The sequence below is a fragment of the Salminus brasiliensis genome, chromosome 11 (assembly GCF_030463535.1).
Source record: "Salminus brasiliensis chromosome 11, fSalBra1.hap2, whole genome shotgun sequence".
NCBI classification, from domain to species: Eukaryota; Metazoa; Chordata; class Actinopteri; order Characiformes; family Bryconidae; genus Salminus; species Salminus brasiliensis.
This window is the reverse complement of record NC_132888.1, coordinates 14,024,261-14,041,655: the sequence shown is the minus strand read 5'-3', so window position 1 is coordinate 14,041,655 and position 17,395 is coordinate 14,024,261. Positions and strand designations below refer to the sequence as shown.

Here is a 17,395-nt window from a genome sequence, read left to right as displayed (position 1 = left end):
TTACATATCAGCAATATATTAAACAGTTATCCTCACTTACCCGCAGTTTTAAACGTGCTGAGTGTTTCTGGGTCTGTACAGGCCGTCTACCTCAAGCTGGGTCCGGTTTGCTTACCAGCATTAACTAGCTAGCGTTAGCCAGGTAGTTAGCTAGCTAGCTAGTGTCTAAACGGTTTCTTAACAGAGGTGGCAAGAAAAGAAGTACTTTATAAGTGTCTCCCTACATCTCACAAGAAACACCTGTAGATTTTATTCACTACATTTTCAGAACAGGCTCATTAAAACTTCTTATTCAAAATTACTGAACCTGAATCAGTTAAAGCTTCGGTTCGTGTGAAGCTTAAACAGAGCGGAGCTTCGGTTCGTGGAGCGCTATAGTTATAAACAGCTTCACCGTAAAAGGTGCAGCTGTGACCTCCTAACGCCCCAGACTCTGAGAGTAATCCTCACACAGCTCCTCAGCGGAGCTCTCCTGGTTTCAGCAGGAGTTCTGATTGGAGCGAGGGTTACATCAGACTGTACTGAAGTCTGAAACTCTGGGCAGTTGTAAAGTTGTGTCTGTAAACAGGAGTCAAGAGGCTGAACCAAGTGAAAAGCAGCTGCTCTAATAACTGTATCTGTGTAATGCCAAATTGCATCACCTCCCAAACATGAGGTGAGGTGAGGATAACAGGAATTCACACAAAAACCTCAACCTGAATAGTATAAAACCAATCTTTTAAATATTTTTTAACTTTAAGGGGTTAAGTCCATTTCAAAAAGATCCCTTAATGGTTCACAACACTTTTTCAGTTTCAGAGTATATAAATTAATTTATAAGAATTTCTAAGACATTTAAAAACCTCTTTTAAAAAAAGTGGATAGTTTGTAAAGTATTTGAATCATTATTGAGATAAGATTTAAAACTTCAGACCACCTCAAGTAGGTCAAAACAGGTTTTAAGCAATATTAAAGCAATATAAAATATGAATATTTTGAAAGGTATACATTTTCATTTCAGTTTTTTTATGTTTTACATTTTTAAATACTTTTCAAAAGCATATCATTTTTTTAAAGGACCAGAAAGAGAAGATGAATGATGAGTGAATCAGAAATAAGGTTTTAATGCATGATGAAATTCTGTAGTATTGTATTTTCTTTGAGGAATTTATAGCATCAGTTTTCTAAAGCAAACTTTTATTGGAAACAGAAGTTAAATGCAGTGCATGAAATATAGCATAAGTAACATTTTATTCTTGCACACAACACTACAAAGAAAATATTTTCCTTTGGTTTTCAAAACTCATTTATCTAAAATATATCATCTGTTCTTTGCACCACTGTACATTACCGGCATTAAGTGCTTTCCGTCAATCTCCATAATCCAGGTCAAGTTCGACCTGACTGTAGGTTTACACGGTGTAATGTGAAGAATATTCAAAAATATTCAACACCACCTCAACACCAACTTTTGCTAATAATGATAAACCTCAAGAAAGATCTCAAAACACCTGCAGTGCTACAAGAGCAAAGTCAACGTGAAAAGAGCAGCGAGAGTCTTCCTTTCTGAACTGTGCAAAGCCATTTGTACAGACACACAAACTGAATCAACAAAGATCCACAAAACACCAAATACAAAACGGAACACTGAAATATTTGCTGCACAGCAATAAAGGGTACGGGTTTCTTCTTCCATTGTGAACATGATGGGTAACACCTGTTAAACCCAGCTCAGGAAGAAAAAAAAGAAAACAAACAAACAAAAAAAAAACTGCAGCATCAAAAGCTGGACCAGCATTTTTTTTTTACCACTTTTCTGAATGGTTAGCAAGTATGTTCACGGTTCTAACATCTAATAGAACTAAATCAAAATCTCTATTTTGAAGCTGTTTAATAACTAAATATCAGCACACATTCAATAAACTGTGCAATGTTTAATGCACCATGTTTGCCTGACATGAGGTTTGACATACACCAAGCTGTCTATTACAGCGTCTCTATATTCTGGTCCCAGAGCACTCCTACCCTACACTTTTATGTGACTTCCCAGTTCCTAACATGTTTAATTCTGCCTATAGTCTAACAGAAATGCTAAACTATACAGAACAGTGGTGATTCAGGAAAAATATAAGCAGAACTACTTTAGTATATATTAGAATTCACAGTTTTACTCACTGATGGGACGATTCTTTAATCTGGAAACAGTATATATTTTTACTTTTAACTATAAACAGCATTATGCTTTGTAGTGAGCATGTTTTCCTGCTGAAAAGTAGTTCAGAGGTTGCAGGAATTTGGAGTCATGGTCAAAACGGCTTCAGCCTTCACAAGATGTTCTAGCACACTGTTCCAGACGGTTTGCCGACTTGCTCTACATTCTTCAACTGCTTTTGACTTGACCTCCCCTTCTTTCATGCAAACTAGGGGTTGATGGTTAATAGCAACCCATGTGGGACCCTGTACTGCCTGTGATATATTTCTTGTCTATATATTTAATGAATTGTTTTTGGAAGCTACTGACTTCATGAAGACCACATATAAACAGCAATGAGCAACCAGATTGGGTAATCTATAACTAACTCGCCCTGGTCCAGAATCTTCAGCCTGCTAAATGAGTCAGTAAATTACAAGCCACATCCATTTTTGCATCTCAAAAAACAAAACAGCAAGTGCGGTAAACTGAAAAACCTGCAGAAAGAAGCACAATGGCTTATTAATGCCCACTAACAGTCTACTGCTTTAAATAACTGGTAAGGCTAATTAAATATTTGTCCATCTTATTTAACAAATGACTTAACTGGGGTTGTCTGTTTCATTAGGAGCTCCTTCCCAACATGTGTGATTGTCTCTTGTAAAATAGAAGCACTGGGTCAATATTCAGTTGTGTTCAGCACCAGTTCTACATCAAAATGGAGACGTCTTCAAATGTCTGCAGATTAACGTTTGTAGATCCTCTATGTTCGCCAAGTGATTTTAGCAGATTTGAATTCGGGAAGGTGCAGTTCAAGGACTTTCAGCTGCATCAATGGTGATCAACTCCATCATCATATACATAAAACAAAAAACATAAGGTTACATTCCACACTGTGGAAAAGGACCAGTACATCTCCTCATAACTAGCCAAAACCAAAACATGGAGGGAATAAAATCCTTCCTGCTTATAGCTGAACACTCTTGTTTTTAAGAGACCTCTAGGACTGTAATACTCATAATACATGAATCACAACGGCAGAACCAAGCATGCTTGTTTACTCTGCATTGATCTGCATCTTAAGAACTTTGCAGCAGTGTACATCGTTTCACAGTGGTGAAATAACATTCAGACTTCGAAATTCTATTTAAATGAAATAAGCAAACGAGGACAGCAGTCACTGAAGGGAAGAGACACTTCTAAACTGATCTGCGAATCAGATTGTTCTTCTCAGGTTCCAGATACTCCTCCACCAGAGCAGAGGTCAATTTTTTTAACTCCTCTTCAAGGCTAAACGTGTCTCTGTAAAAGCAAGCAAAATTTTCACAAGTATTACAAAACAGGATCAGATAGTTTATATGCATGTGATATTCATGTAGTGAAATACTAAGAAAAAACATCTAAGGTGCTTTGTTAAAGAATATTTTTACAAAAACATAATTTAACAAATTGTTTAAGGTTTTTACAGTATTTTAGCTTATATTCTCAAGAGATTGGAGCGGAACAAAAGCTGGCATTATATTAGTGGTTAAATTGGAAGGTTAAATATTCTGCCACAAATCCAGAATTCAATAAAATTTTATTCAATACAATTTGGTGCACTTTTCATGACTTCTCAGAACAGTGTGATAAAGTCTGCAATTTGCAAATCTGTTCTTTATCACCAGATTCATTACAGTTTTGTGGACACATGAAATGATAGCATACTACTACCATGGCCTTTACTGAACAGCACATTATGTTGTTTTATGTGAAAAATATTAAGCTTAGTCACAACCACTGTTTTTGCATTTACCTGAACATTAACTGAAAAAATACTACTTGCAATTCATTTATTACCTGTAATAATATTAGTAGTTGTAATATGATATTAGCAGTAGCTCTATCAGTACTTCTGCTGATGCTTTTAGTAACATTATCAGTGATATTCCTGGAAGTATCAGCAGATGTATTTGCAAATATGATGATCATAACAACAACAGCAACACTTTTTTCCTCCAATCTTCTAACTTTGTGTGAGATAACAGTCCTAGTGTGCTCATTGGAGCTTCACCAATGTCAATTAAAAGATAAGCAAAGGAAAAATAGATATAGTACCATCTAAGGACAGAACCGTAACATTAAAAGTTAAATGACACAACAATAATTTTTGAACATCTATTTCTGTTCTTGTTCTTAGAATTTTGGGTCACATAGAGAAAGTATTTCCTGCAACTTCACTTTAGCACCAATCTGTCTTAAAAAAAGTCTCTAGAGGTTGAGAGCATGTGTCTAGTAGTTCCTAACACTGGTGCTGGAATTTTGAAAATATTGGAAGTAACTGCTACAGAACCACTTTGAGGATCCTGGTGACACTAACCTCTTTCCAGGTGGTGCGCAGAACTCTGTGTAGTACTTAATTTTTGGCTCTGTCCCACTAGTCCTAAGTGTGGCAACAATGCCGTTATGAAATGTGAACGTGACCATTTGGCTGCTTTTGGACACTGGGAGAACCTAAAAAAAACAAAAACAACAACAAAAAAAAAAACATTGATCAAATGCTCCAATCACACATTGTATCTACTGAAGCTGTGTCGAGACAGGCAATACATACAGATCGTTTGTCAGGCTGACTGCTGTCATAACCTGTAGTCACATCTCTTATGTGTGCAATGCTGTATCCACCACATATCTTTGGATATACACCCTCGCCTTCAAAGTTGCGCAAGCGGTTAAAAATTCTCTTGACAGTAGGAGGGTCATTGCAGAGAACATAGGAGGTTCTGGAAATGTGGTAGCCATAACTAGAGAAAAGCAGGAAACAGAAAGCAACATCACACTCATTTTGCAAATGAAAAAAAGCCAATCTTTACAACCGTAAAACCAACAGACTATATGTGATTATATTTATAATTATACAGCATATTATCAAACTGCTAAGTTAACAAAGCCCGTCTTATGAACCGGATGACCATTCCGACGGAGTTCCTCATCACCATTCTACCAAGCTTTACAAGTTTTCCAGAGTTTTGATATTTTGTCAATTTCTTATGATGCAATGTGTAATATATGCCATTACTTAAACTTGTGTGTGGCAAAATACCACTTTTTAGACAACAACTGCATGCATAAGCAACATTTTTAAGTGTTAAACCGGTGTTGTGAAATGTGATGACTAACTTAATCAAAAAAGGAAAAACATGCTGTATCCAATGCAGAAGCTCAGCACATTAACATGGTGAGTTACTGAGACAATAAAACAATGCAAAAAGTTTTATCAAAAACAATTATTTTCAGTTTAAATAAGTTTTTGGTTAATCAGCCTATTTATCCAAATTTTACATTTTGGATATTATAAACATTTGTAAAACATCACTTCATAAAACTGATAAATGGATGTTATTACAGCAGATACTGTTTTCCCATGTCTATTTAAAACTAGAATTTTATATACTTTGCATAACTTCATGAATGAACCAGAAACTAGAAGCTTTGAAAAGTTGATTTTCGTACCATAAGAACATTTTGTAAAGAGGTCAGAATAGAAACAAAATATACGATTAGCACATCATTAGCAAAGCAGGACTGTGTGCATAAAGAGGAGGAGGACAGTAGCTATCTATGTATATAAAAGGAAAAGTATTACTCACATGTCATAGATATTTTGAAGTTGCTGATTAAGCGTTACATTTTTGGTATGTAAATAGGCTGCCATCTCAGAGACAACAGCAGCAGCACTCACTCCATCCTTGTCAAGGACCATGCTCCCACATAGAAATCCTGACACCACAAAAACACCCACTTCAATACAGAAACTCGTTGGATAAACAATAACTTCAATAACCTTAATATAGACTTTTTTAAAAGTCAGGCCTGCAGATATTACACTGTAAGTATTGATACAAAAGGGCTGGTTCAAATCTGATTTATCTTTAAGAATTATTAATTAAAATTTTTTTTTTTTTAATTATTAAAATACTTTAAATCAAGAAATACAACTAGCTATAGATATATATAATAAACACAGACCCAGTGAAAGGACAATAAAATAAAAAGTAAAAAAACAAAAAACAAAAACAAAAGGCTGCTACATACACAATACACAAAAACGGCTGGGCCCTTTATTAGTAGCCACACATCCCATGCCACAGTCAAATCATAAGTGGTTGGTGTGGCGCAACAGATAACACCACCACCTACCATTGCGTTACAACAACACCATGTGGGAGACCAGGGTTCGATTCCCGGTCTGGGTGACTATGCTGCGCTACACCAATAAGAGTCCCTGGGCAAGACTCCTAACACTACATTGGCCCACCTCTGTAATACGTGTAACCTTGTAAGTCGCTCTGGATAAGAGCGTCTGCTAAATGCCATAAATGTAAATGTAAATGTAAATAAGTATTACATGACAGCAGTAAACCCTGCATCTTTAGGCATTCATACATTAATGTTTACAGAAGCTATTTGTCAGTGAGGGAGCGGGGCAAATATTTGGGCACCTCATAACATAACAGGGCCTCTGGTTTTAAGCTTGTTACAACTATACTAACTACTACTTCTTCACTGTAATTATTAGGAAGGGCAGACTTTCAGGACTGTAGGATCGCTAGAAAAGCAAATCAAAACTGCAAAAGACCCTGCACAAACATGATCCTTCATATGATGGCTCCCACAGCCAAAGCCTTTTGGAAGACTGGGCAAAAAAACCCAAAGAAGAACTGAAAGACATTGCTCAATTTTTATGCATGCCACTGTTTGCTGCATGTTTAACTGTTTAAATGTTTAAATCAATTTCAGAACAGCTACATTCTGAAACAACCATTTAAACAATATATCTCTACCAATTACAATCATTGTACTATAGTCAATGACTTTCAAACAACAGAGACATTTTAACATCTTTATCATAAATCCAAATTCTGGAATCCACTACAGATTAATTAAAAATACTGCAGCATCAAACAATTAAAACATTAATACCATTAATCAACTTACTGCTGCTATATGAGAAAGTTTTCCATTTTTAGTAAAAAAGTAAAACAGAAGACACATAAATTATAGTAAATATAGTTTTACTTACCAATGGACTCTTCAAAGGAAAAAATGACCTCCTTTCCTGTTTTTGTTAACTCATGGATTTTATTTCCAATCCATTTGAAGCCAGGTAGAGTTTCCTGAGATGAGGAAACGTCAAACAGGACAAATGGAACAGGACACAGGCAGCCTTTCAATCAACAAGAATGCAAAGATTTACAATTATATAAATATTTCTTAGTATTTCTTTACATTATAGGAATTATTTTGCTTCGGAGCTTATTGGGTAAGGTGTATTATTGCAAGTAATTTTAGATATAGATTATTTAGATATTTAGACACTGCCATGTTTTTCTTTGTGTTCGTTTTGTTTTTCCAATGCTATGAAAAGCAGATCTATTGAACAGATTTAATGGAAAGTCTCAGAAAGGACACTGCGCATGTTGTCCTGTTTTAGCATGTTGCTATATTACATGTAATTCAGAGCAAAGAATTTTTTAATTTGTGATTGTTAATCTAATCTGTGAACCCTCCTATCGTACACAGTTATAAGAAAACATACAGGAATCTGCCTTACATACACAAATCTGAGCTCTTAAGGTTTTCACTGACCTCAAAGTGGAAGCCCTCCATTTGTGCCAAAGCTTTAAGTATTTTGGAGGAGACAGTGGTGGCCAGCATGTACACTCTGTCAGCTTCTGCTGGGTCTGGATGCGTCTCTTTCCAGTTGTACAGCATCCACCAACCAAGCAATGCAGCCAGCTCATTCCCAGTAAAAACTTTCCAACCACAACTGACCATACAAATATATTTCAATCAACTGAAGAGCTTTCCACATGATGATAACATCCAGAAAATATAAAATCAGCAATATCTAGCCAATTCCAAGCAATAATAATATATAATCCATTCAACATAATAAATATAACATAATAAATAACATAAGATGTGAAAGACTTAAATAAGCTGATAAAAATTAGTTTTTTAGTCCTATGACACTCAAGCACAGGATTACAGTGGCTTACAGGACTAAAATATTACTTTTTTTTTTTTTAGTCCTTCCGTACTGAGCCACACTTATTTTTTGCTGTATTGCAGATTCTTGTTTTTTCTTGTTTTAGCCTCTCTCCAAGCAGAAGTCATAATACAATATAAATACATTTAGGTACATCTTCACATCTAACTCTTAAACTAAGATCAAATGATGCTTTATTTGAATGCTTAAGTATTAGTTTGTATCCCATGTAATGTGGAATTAGGCTTACAAAATATAGTTATAACCCATTACTCCTTGCATGTGTGTTACAGCAGAAATACAGGGAATAAACCTGGGAATCCTTCTAACAATAATACTTAACCTCAATTACTATTTGCATCCATAAACCTACAAATGACTTACTTGTCACATTGCTCTGCAACAGCCAGTCGATCTGCATCAGGGTCTGTAGCCAGAACAATCTTGGCTCCCTCTCTCTCTGCAAGGCGAAGGGACAGCTCCTGAAAGAAAGAGTGAAATAAAATTATTTAACTTGCCATATACCTTTAATACTAAAGCTTGTAATGTAGTCTTACAGTTGTAATATGCCCCCCCCCCACATCAAACTCCATCCCGATAAGAGGACCCAACTCTACTTTCAAGTAATTAGTATACTCAGCCATATCAGGTGTGTTGGGGCAGGAAATATCTGGCATTCCACTCTCACCAGCATTAAGTTAAGAACCACTGATCCAATGAATAAAAAATGCATTACATCTGACAATATTCTTGAACGTTGTGTGTGAATTATTCAGCTATGATTCCCAATGCAGAAACTATTGTAAATTATTTGGTACATGTTTGGTTTAGCATATCTTGTGGAGTCCCACAGAGTTCTATCTTCGGACCTATTTAACTGATGTTATTTATGACAGTAGAACAGTTATATGAGTGAAGAATTGTAGGGTAGGCTTACATTCAGTGTCTAATGTATTAATGGCTTGTTGTCCTCACCAGAACTGATTCTCCTTCTTCTGGGTTAGGGCAGCTGACAGTGGAAAAGTTCGGATCTGGATTCATCTGCTCTGGTACAGGGATAGGAGGTGGAAACCCAAATGCCTGAAACGCCCTCTGCACATACGAATGGCCAACTCCATGGAAAGATGAATGCACAAACTTCAAGGGAGACCTTGCATTGAGCTCTCTACAATAAAAGAGGTACAGCTCTAAGATGTATGCACTGTACATTAATGCTTTTCAGCAGTGGTCTCAAGTGGTTTACCTTTGGAAGCACACCGTACTCAGCTCCTCCATGTACCAGCGACAGACATCTTCCAGTGGATCACTCCTCAGTGGGCTGTCCTCAACCAGGTCTTCATTCCAGGACTCGGCCCAGGGCTCAGCATTCTCCTCTATGCAGCGCAAGATCTCCTTATCATGCGGTGCGGAAATCTGAGCACCGTTATGCCAGTACACCTACAGGGAAAAGATTAACACTACAGATATTAATATTCTAAAGGAAAGAGGGGAACTGAAACTGGCTTTACATTAAAACATACAATGTCCTGTTCCAGAATGTGTTCATTAAATGTTACATACATTTTCTGGAATTATTTTTGTTACTCACCTTGTATCCATTATCCTCTTTTCTGTTGTGGGAAGCAGTGATCATTACACCTGCAGCAGCCCCAATCTTCTTTACAGCATACGGCTACAAGACAAAGTAAAGATGTTAGCCATTCCTCTAGTCTTAAACTGAACTCCATTTGCATAGCTTCTTATGAAGAAAGTAATGCATTTTTATTTTTATTACTTTTATTTATTTTTACTTCATTTGAAGTAAAAACGTAAAGATGGATGAACGTCCCCAGGACACAGGGCAACAAGCCCTCATATTTGCCCAGAAGTAATATTTAAATTAAATAATTATCATAAAGACAAGATTGCTTTAGAGTCATATGCCAGCTGTAGTGCTTAATGGTTATACTTTTACAAGTATTCCATCTGCATTGCTGGAGATTAGTTTGTATGTAGGTTTTGCAGCTCAGCAGAGTTACAATCCCACCTGATCTGTTCTACCATGTGCATCATTAATCACACTTACTAATTATTATAAATGTTAAATTATACACATTGATGCTCATAAATACATACATGAATATGTGTAAATATATTACATGGATGTATAAATCATCACTATGACAGCCTTTTAAAAATAAGTGGCTCACGTATTGATAAAGGCCTCAGTATCACTGAAATACTTGAAAATGTTCAGATTTGTACTTTCCTTAATAACATTTTAAATATAAAACATAATATGCAACTGCTACATAGAAGAAACATACAAAACATTAATAATTATTATTTTAAAATAACAGATTATAATTAAAAACATATATGTTGTAGATGGCAAATTAATTGCAAGATTCACAAAGGGTGCAAGTTTGTGTGTCTTCTGTATACATGCTGCTCTTACATGTGTTTTTGCACAGATATGGTTTAGCTTTAAAGTAATTAAAAATCATTGCATGAAAATTAATTTGAAAATTAAAAGCATTACCCCTCTTTATTTCACCTATTCAGGGTACATTTAATACACATGTTCTTATTTATTACATTTTCTTACCACAAATGGGGTAGGCACATATGTAGAAAACAGATAAACAGGAATATCTTTACAGAGCATTACAGCTGCAGTCAACCTCGCAAGCCTGCAGAGAAAAAGAGGAGCATCACATTCATCAAAAGACATGCTTAAATTGCTCTTTGTGTTATCTATGTTAACACCCTAACAAAAACAGCATGTACAGTATGTACACAGTATGATATACAAAGCAAAGTGGGGCTGTGGAACACTGGATCATTACTACAGCCTAACAAATGTATACATTAACAATGCATGTCAGTACGGCGACTCGGAAGTGACTACTGAAGCTACTAAATAATGTATTATTCAGACTCACATAAGTACAGTACCAGTCAAAGGTCTGGACACACCTGGTTGAATGTGTGCTGATCATCATCTTCAAAACATTTGATCAGAATGCTAGGTTGACCATATTTTTGTTTTCAAAAATAGAGGACACTGGGATACACAGATATCCACCGTAGTTAGAATGTTAGAAGGCCTACACTGTATGTAAAATTGAAAAGAGGAAATTTGGTCATGTAGGCTAATATGGCTATTTACTGATTTTGCAAATGAGTAAATGTTTATGTATTAATATTCAGTAGCATACTGCATAGTTTGAGAACTATTCTCACCATCACACATACATATTGCCACAGTCCTACAACTCACTTAATAAATGCAGCTATTAAATTGTAACTACGGTGAACACCAGTGTGTCTTTTTTGAAAACAAAAATGTTCATCCTAAGATTTGGATTAAATGTTTAAGATGGTTAGCACAGATTCAACCAGGTGTGTCTATAAATTATTGACAGGTACTAAAAATACCATCAATTGAACAGTATACAGTAGAGCGCACACACACACACACACACACACACACACACACACACACACACACACACACACACACACACACACACAAAATCCTCAGCTTTGTGTGTGTGTATTTTCTCTTTACATTTTCTTATTATTACCACAACAGATCTCTGCTGTGCTTGACAGATATCTCCATTAGAAATAAAGGCATTCCAATAAATTAATTAATGTCAGTTAATGTCATTACATTGAGTGGAAGTATAAACTATTGGAAGTGTTTGCAGCTAATATGTTGGTGTGCTTGGTTTCTGCAGAGGTGAAACATTTACATGTGCCCTAAACTGGAACACTTGCAAAGGCCTGCAGCACTCCATCTGACATGCCTGTTAAACAAACCCATTAAGACTTTAAATGACCTTTAAGTGTGTCAAAACCACCAAGTTCCACGTATAACATAGTATTTAGCTGTGCATCATCTCAGTAAGTCTTGTAATTAGATGCCACAGGTGTTTTCACACTGTGTATGTTCAGTTACTGTCAGTATGCAAAGTAACTGTTCAAATAAAGACTACAATTGGGGATTATGGACTGCTGAAGACAGGCGCAGGTCAGAATGAATGTATTTGCATAGTTCTCTACCGTTCACTGGTGCAGCCACTGCAATCCTGTGCTCGCGTGTCATAGCCAACCACCAAGCCTCTGCTACTCAGATCAGGGAAACATTTGGCCAGATATATGTACATACCCTATCATGAAACAGTACAGGAGGTTACACACATGAGAAATTATTTAACACACTTATTAGTTAGCTAACAAGATTAATTAGCTGTGTTAGATGGGAGAAAGCAGAAAAAACATGTGCATGGTCTCAGATCTATTGTTGTTTTCTCCCATCTTACCAAACAGTCCAGTATACCAACCTATCCTGGTAAAGATACTGGGTCACTGGCTCATCTTTTCGAACTGCCACTAACACACTTGAAGGAGATCCCCATTGGATATATGATAAGTGAATGTTTAAATATAATTAATTGGACCATGTCTAGCTATAAATGAGGCCAAACCTGTGTTGACTGGATTACAGTGAGATCGTTGACTCGAGAAAAGCCAGCCCCCATAGCTGCTCTCAGACCAGCGGTTCCGAAAGTCATCCTGGAGCCCAGTCTCCTCCGGAGTTCCTCCACACGCCCTTCCTGCACCAGACTTTTGATCTGCTCTCTGGTCGCTCCATTCTGAAACAAACACAAAACACAAACACAACACTTCACACAATGTTCTGGTAAAGCAACCTATTTTTAGGGATTTTGTGATGTCAAAGAATTATAAAAAAAATAATCTCTGTCCCCATCTAACTGCCAGCTGTTACAATATTTCTTGGAAGAATACAGGCAGTAATAGAGCTAGAACAAAGGACCCCTCCTTATTCATAGGAAGCACATTGAACAGCATCTGCTTTTTTGTAAGATGAGTCAGCAAAAATGCAAGTCATGCAAGTAAGCTTTGGTTCATTAGCAGTGAAAGGTCTAATTAAGTGATAGTTAAACACATAGAAAGATGGTAATTATGAAGTCCATAATCTTTGACACATTTTAAACTGCAGACATTAGATAGCACACACATAGAATCCATTAGGAATTCTTTTTTGTATCAGAGTGCACTTGAGGAAAATGTGAGACCATATGACCATATGAAAACTAAAGCTGAATCATCACACAGCTGAAAGAATTCTGCATGAAGAAGTGGAAAAAAAACATTCTCCCAGTTGATGTCAGAGACTGGCAGTTCCTTTTAGGAAACAGCTAACTTACTAGAATAAGTTATTGTGGCCAAAGAGAGAAATACCAGTTACTGCATTTCTGTTAATTTTATTTCACAAATGATAGTTTTATTCTAGGTCTAAGCAGTTTTTCTGTACGAGTAGTGAACAGTAACATATGGTGGTAAACTAAACCGTTCTAAACTTGATGTTTTGCTGTGTGTATATATATATATATATATATATATATATATATATATATATATATATATATATACACAAACACACACACACACACACACACACACACACACACACACACACACCTTTCCCTTTTGTATGTCACTGGATCCTCTGAATAACAAGGTCATTAAAGAGTTGAAATATCAATATTGCTACCTGCAACACCGCTGAACACTGCACTGACAACACAAGACAGCCTCAGCTGACAGCAAAATACTCCAAACTGCATTCATGCAAAATCATTTCAGCAGGAGCATCAGCTGCCCATTGGATTAGCATTGTACTGTAGCACTATAAATATTTAGACTGTTTAAAAATCTCATTATTCAGAGGCTTCAGTGACATTTAGGGGGAAGGAAAAGGCCCCAGGTTTGAAACGCTGTTGCTAAGCACTGGGGGTGCAACAGTGGGCGTATCTGTATGAGCCATCACGGTACAGACGTGGCAGTGTGGTACGCACAGTCATATGGACAACGCACGGTGAAGGCGATATGGACGAGTTAGTTGCTAGCAAGTAAAGTTTAAATTTGCCTGGTATTGTGGGAACTGTCGTAGATTTAGGATATTCCGACTCTATAATCAGCATAATCTTGCCCATGTCGATATTTTGTATTATTATTCTGTTAATATTTATATATTTGAATTATTAATATTTCATGTACTGTCCCCTTAAAACATACTACCATGTGTGTAGTCATGTGACTCCACCCCATCCAGTCTGCAACAGGGAGCAGCAAGAGAGAACAGCTTATATAATCGTTTATTAATCATAATCAAAGTAAAATGTTCAGAAGTGGACACAGCATCAGTTTCCTAATAAAAAAAAAAAACAGTTCTGGCCCACTAGACATTGGACCGTACATAATGAGGCCCATTATCTTAAGTCGGTTTGCCACCCCCACTTTATATGAGGCAAGTGTTGCTACACTTTGGTTAAAGATTAGGGGCACTAGTTTATCTTTTATTTCTTCTGACATGGTGAGTCGTGTTTAATATAACCAGAAATATTTTTTGGATCATTTTAATTTCAGTTTGACCTAAAGACTGCTTGTATCTAAATTGCTGTTATGCCGACCTCCAAGAGCCAGGCATGCAATATTAAATCTTATCATCTTATCATCCGTCTCCCTCGTCCGAGCACAATTCAGCGTCCTTCAACTTTGGAAACTATATTTCAGGGGTGGGGATCTCCAGTCATAGAGAGCCAGATTCAAGTACATGTATTTGTGCTTCCTGCCCAAGCACACCTGAGTCACACCTGATCCACACCTGATCCAAGTCACCTGTTAACTGGCAAGTTTAGTTGTATGTCAGAGCAGGAAAAGCAGGAAACCATATGGCATACATTTCACATAGCACCTTCTTTTCAATGCAAACTTAAAAGTACACAGTAACTACAGATATTCTGGTATTTCAATGAAAGGGAAAGAAGGACTGAGGCTTTTCATATGCATAGCTATACATTGTCATTTTCACACAAAATCCTAGTGTCCAAAAGAGCAACTTTATAGGAAACTTGAACTTAATTTTCAATGGAAGTCAATTTCAGATTCAAATTATGTAAAAACATGAAAAACAAAAGCAGATAAAACAGAGATAGAAGGTTTGGATAATGGGGAAACTAGCGTTACTGGTATTCTGTACTAAATACTGCCTAGTGCTGCAAAAATAGCAATAATGAAACCAGGGTGACCTCATACACTAATTTAGGAAGACTGACCTTTACAGCAGAGTTGCTCCTGAACTTGCTTGTGGTACAACTCAACTGATTCATTCAATGAACTCTATCAACTGGTTCCAGGAGGGTAAGAAAAACAAATGATCTTAGATGATCCCAATCTCCAAAATAATGTTCTTTACTCGCCATAATGTTGATAGAGTCAAAACGAAACAAGAAGGTCCAGACCCTTCTATTTTAGATGGCTAGGGTAGGGTAGGGTATGGTAAGGTTGAGGTTGGCTAAGGTAGGGTATGGTAGGCTAGGGTATGGTAAGGTTAGGGTAGGCTAGGGTATGGTAAGGTTAGGGTAGGCTAGGGTATGGTAAGGTTAGTGTAGGGTAAGGTTAGGGTAGGCTAGGGTATGGTAGGCTAGGGTAGGGTATGGTAAGGCTAGGCTAGGGTAGGGTAGGCTATGGTAAGGTTAGGGTAGGCTAGGGCAGGGTAAGGCTAGGGTAGGGTAGGCTATGGTAAGGGTAGGGTAGGCTAGGGTAGGGTATGGTAGGGTAGGGTAGGGTAAGGTTAGGGTATGGTAAGGTTAGGGTAAGGTTAGGGTAGGCTAGGGCAGGGTAAGGCTAGGCTAGGGTAGGGTAGGCTATGGTAAGGGTAGGGTAGGCTAGGGTAGGGTATGGTAGGGTAGGGTAGGGTAAGGTTAGGGTATGGTAAGGTTAGGGTAAGGTTAGGGTAGGCTAGGGCAGGGTAAGGCTAGGCTAGGGTAGGGTAGGCTATGGTAAGGGTAGGGTAGGGTATGGTAGGGTATGGTAGGGTAGGGTAAGGTTAGGGTATGGTAAGGGTAAGGTTAGGGTAGGCTAGGGCAGGGTAAGGCTAGGCTAGGGTAGGGTAGGCTATGGTAAGGGTAAGGCTAGGCTAGGGTAGGGTAGGCTATGGTAAGGGTAGGGTAGGGTATGGTAGGGTATGGTAGGGTAGGGTAAGGCTAGGCTATGGTAGGGTAGGCTATGGTAAGGTTAGGGTAGGCTAGGCTATGGTAAGGGTAGGGTAGGGTATGGTAGGGTAGGGTAAGGCTAGGGTAGGGTAAGGTTAGGGTATGGTAGGGTAAGGTTAGGGTATGGTAAGGGTAGGGTAAGGTTAGGGTAGGGTAGGGTAAGGTTAGGGTATGGTAAGGGTAGGGTAAGGTTAGGGTAGGGTAAGGTTAGGGTATGGTAGGGTAAGATTAGGGTAGGCTAGGCTATGGTAAGGGTAGGGTAGGGTATGGTAGGGTAGGGTAAGGCTAGGGTAGGGTAAGGTTAGGGTATGGTAGGGTAAGGTTAGGGTAGGGTAAGGGTAGGGTAAGGTTAGGGTAAGGTAAACTGCTGCACACAGCTGCAGTGGTGACACTGACGCATCGTGCCAGGAAGCTTTAACATTAGATATCCGTCCAAGCTCTCCAGCCCTCTGAACACACGGACAGAAAAACGCGTTAAGAAAACAGGAACCTGCAAAACACCGAGCAGGAGTGAGTGCAGTAACCGGAACCCATCGCACCCAGAGTCCGCTTTAACAGCAGAGCCCCACTGACCTTATCCCAGGAGATCCACTGGTTGATCAGTTTGTCCAAAGTGGGATCTCCAGTGTTCACCAGGCAGTCGGAGTTAGCGTTCAGGTCCTCATGTGACCACATAACTATTAGCTACAGACACGAAGATCCGCTAAAGCTTGTCCTTCGTGGTTTCGTAATCACCTAACGTTTGGTTCGGGTGGTAGTTTGTCTAATACAAGCTACTTCGCTCAAACCGGAGGGGTTTAGCGGTGTAAGCCGGTCATGTAAACATACACATCTCGGCGGCTTCACAGCTAGCTGCAGAAAACAGCCGCTGTCTTTCCGAGACTTTCCGAGAATATCGCGAGAGTTCAGCAACGGCGACGATTTTACTAGAGAGCTCAGCCAGTAGAGCTCTGTGGAGGCTCTGTTCATCTGCCCTCTCTAAACATGTTGTTTATTATATATATATATACATATATATATATATATATATATATATATATGAAATAATATATATATATAAAATAAGAAATATATATATATATATATATATATATATATATATATATATATATATATATATAATAA

General features: G+C 37.7%; 1 protein-coding gene across 2 annotated transcripts; it reads right to left on the bottom strand.

Annotated features, from left to right (window-relative positions):
- Positions 1–1,108: 1,108 nt before the first annotated feature.
- Positions 1,109–17,146, bottom strand: pgm2l1 (phosphoglucomutase 2-like 1). Of its 2 annotated transcripts, XR_011980610.1 has the most exons (15): positions 16,844–17,146; positions 12,677–12,844; positions 12,252–12,358; positions 10,789–10,873; positions 9,790–9,873; positions 9,445–9,638; positions 9,177–9,366; positions 8,586–8,683; positions 7,799–7,979; positions 7,233–7,326; positions 5,800–5,929; positions 4,764–4,953; positions 4,530–4,663; positions 2,778–3,472; positions 1,109–2,667 (listed from the first exon to the last, which is right to left on the bottom strand). XR_011980610.1 is itself a non-coding variant. In XM_072691846.1 (14 exons), exons 1-14 carry the CDS (start codon positions 16,943–16,945, stop codon positions 3,370–3,372), a joined length of 1,860 nt encoding a protein of 619 aa, XP_072547947.1. In that variant the 5' UTR covers positions 16,946–17,146; the 3' UTR covers positions 1,109–3,369. The 2 variants fall into 2 exon arrangements, 1 of the variants encoding a protein (XP_072547947.1); XM_072691846.1 differs by having other exon boundaries at positions 1,109–3,472.
- Between the last annotated feature and the right edge of the window lie 249 nt (positions 17,147–17,395).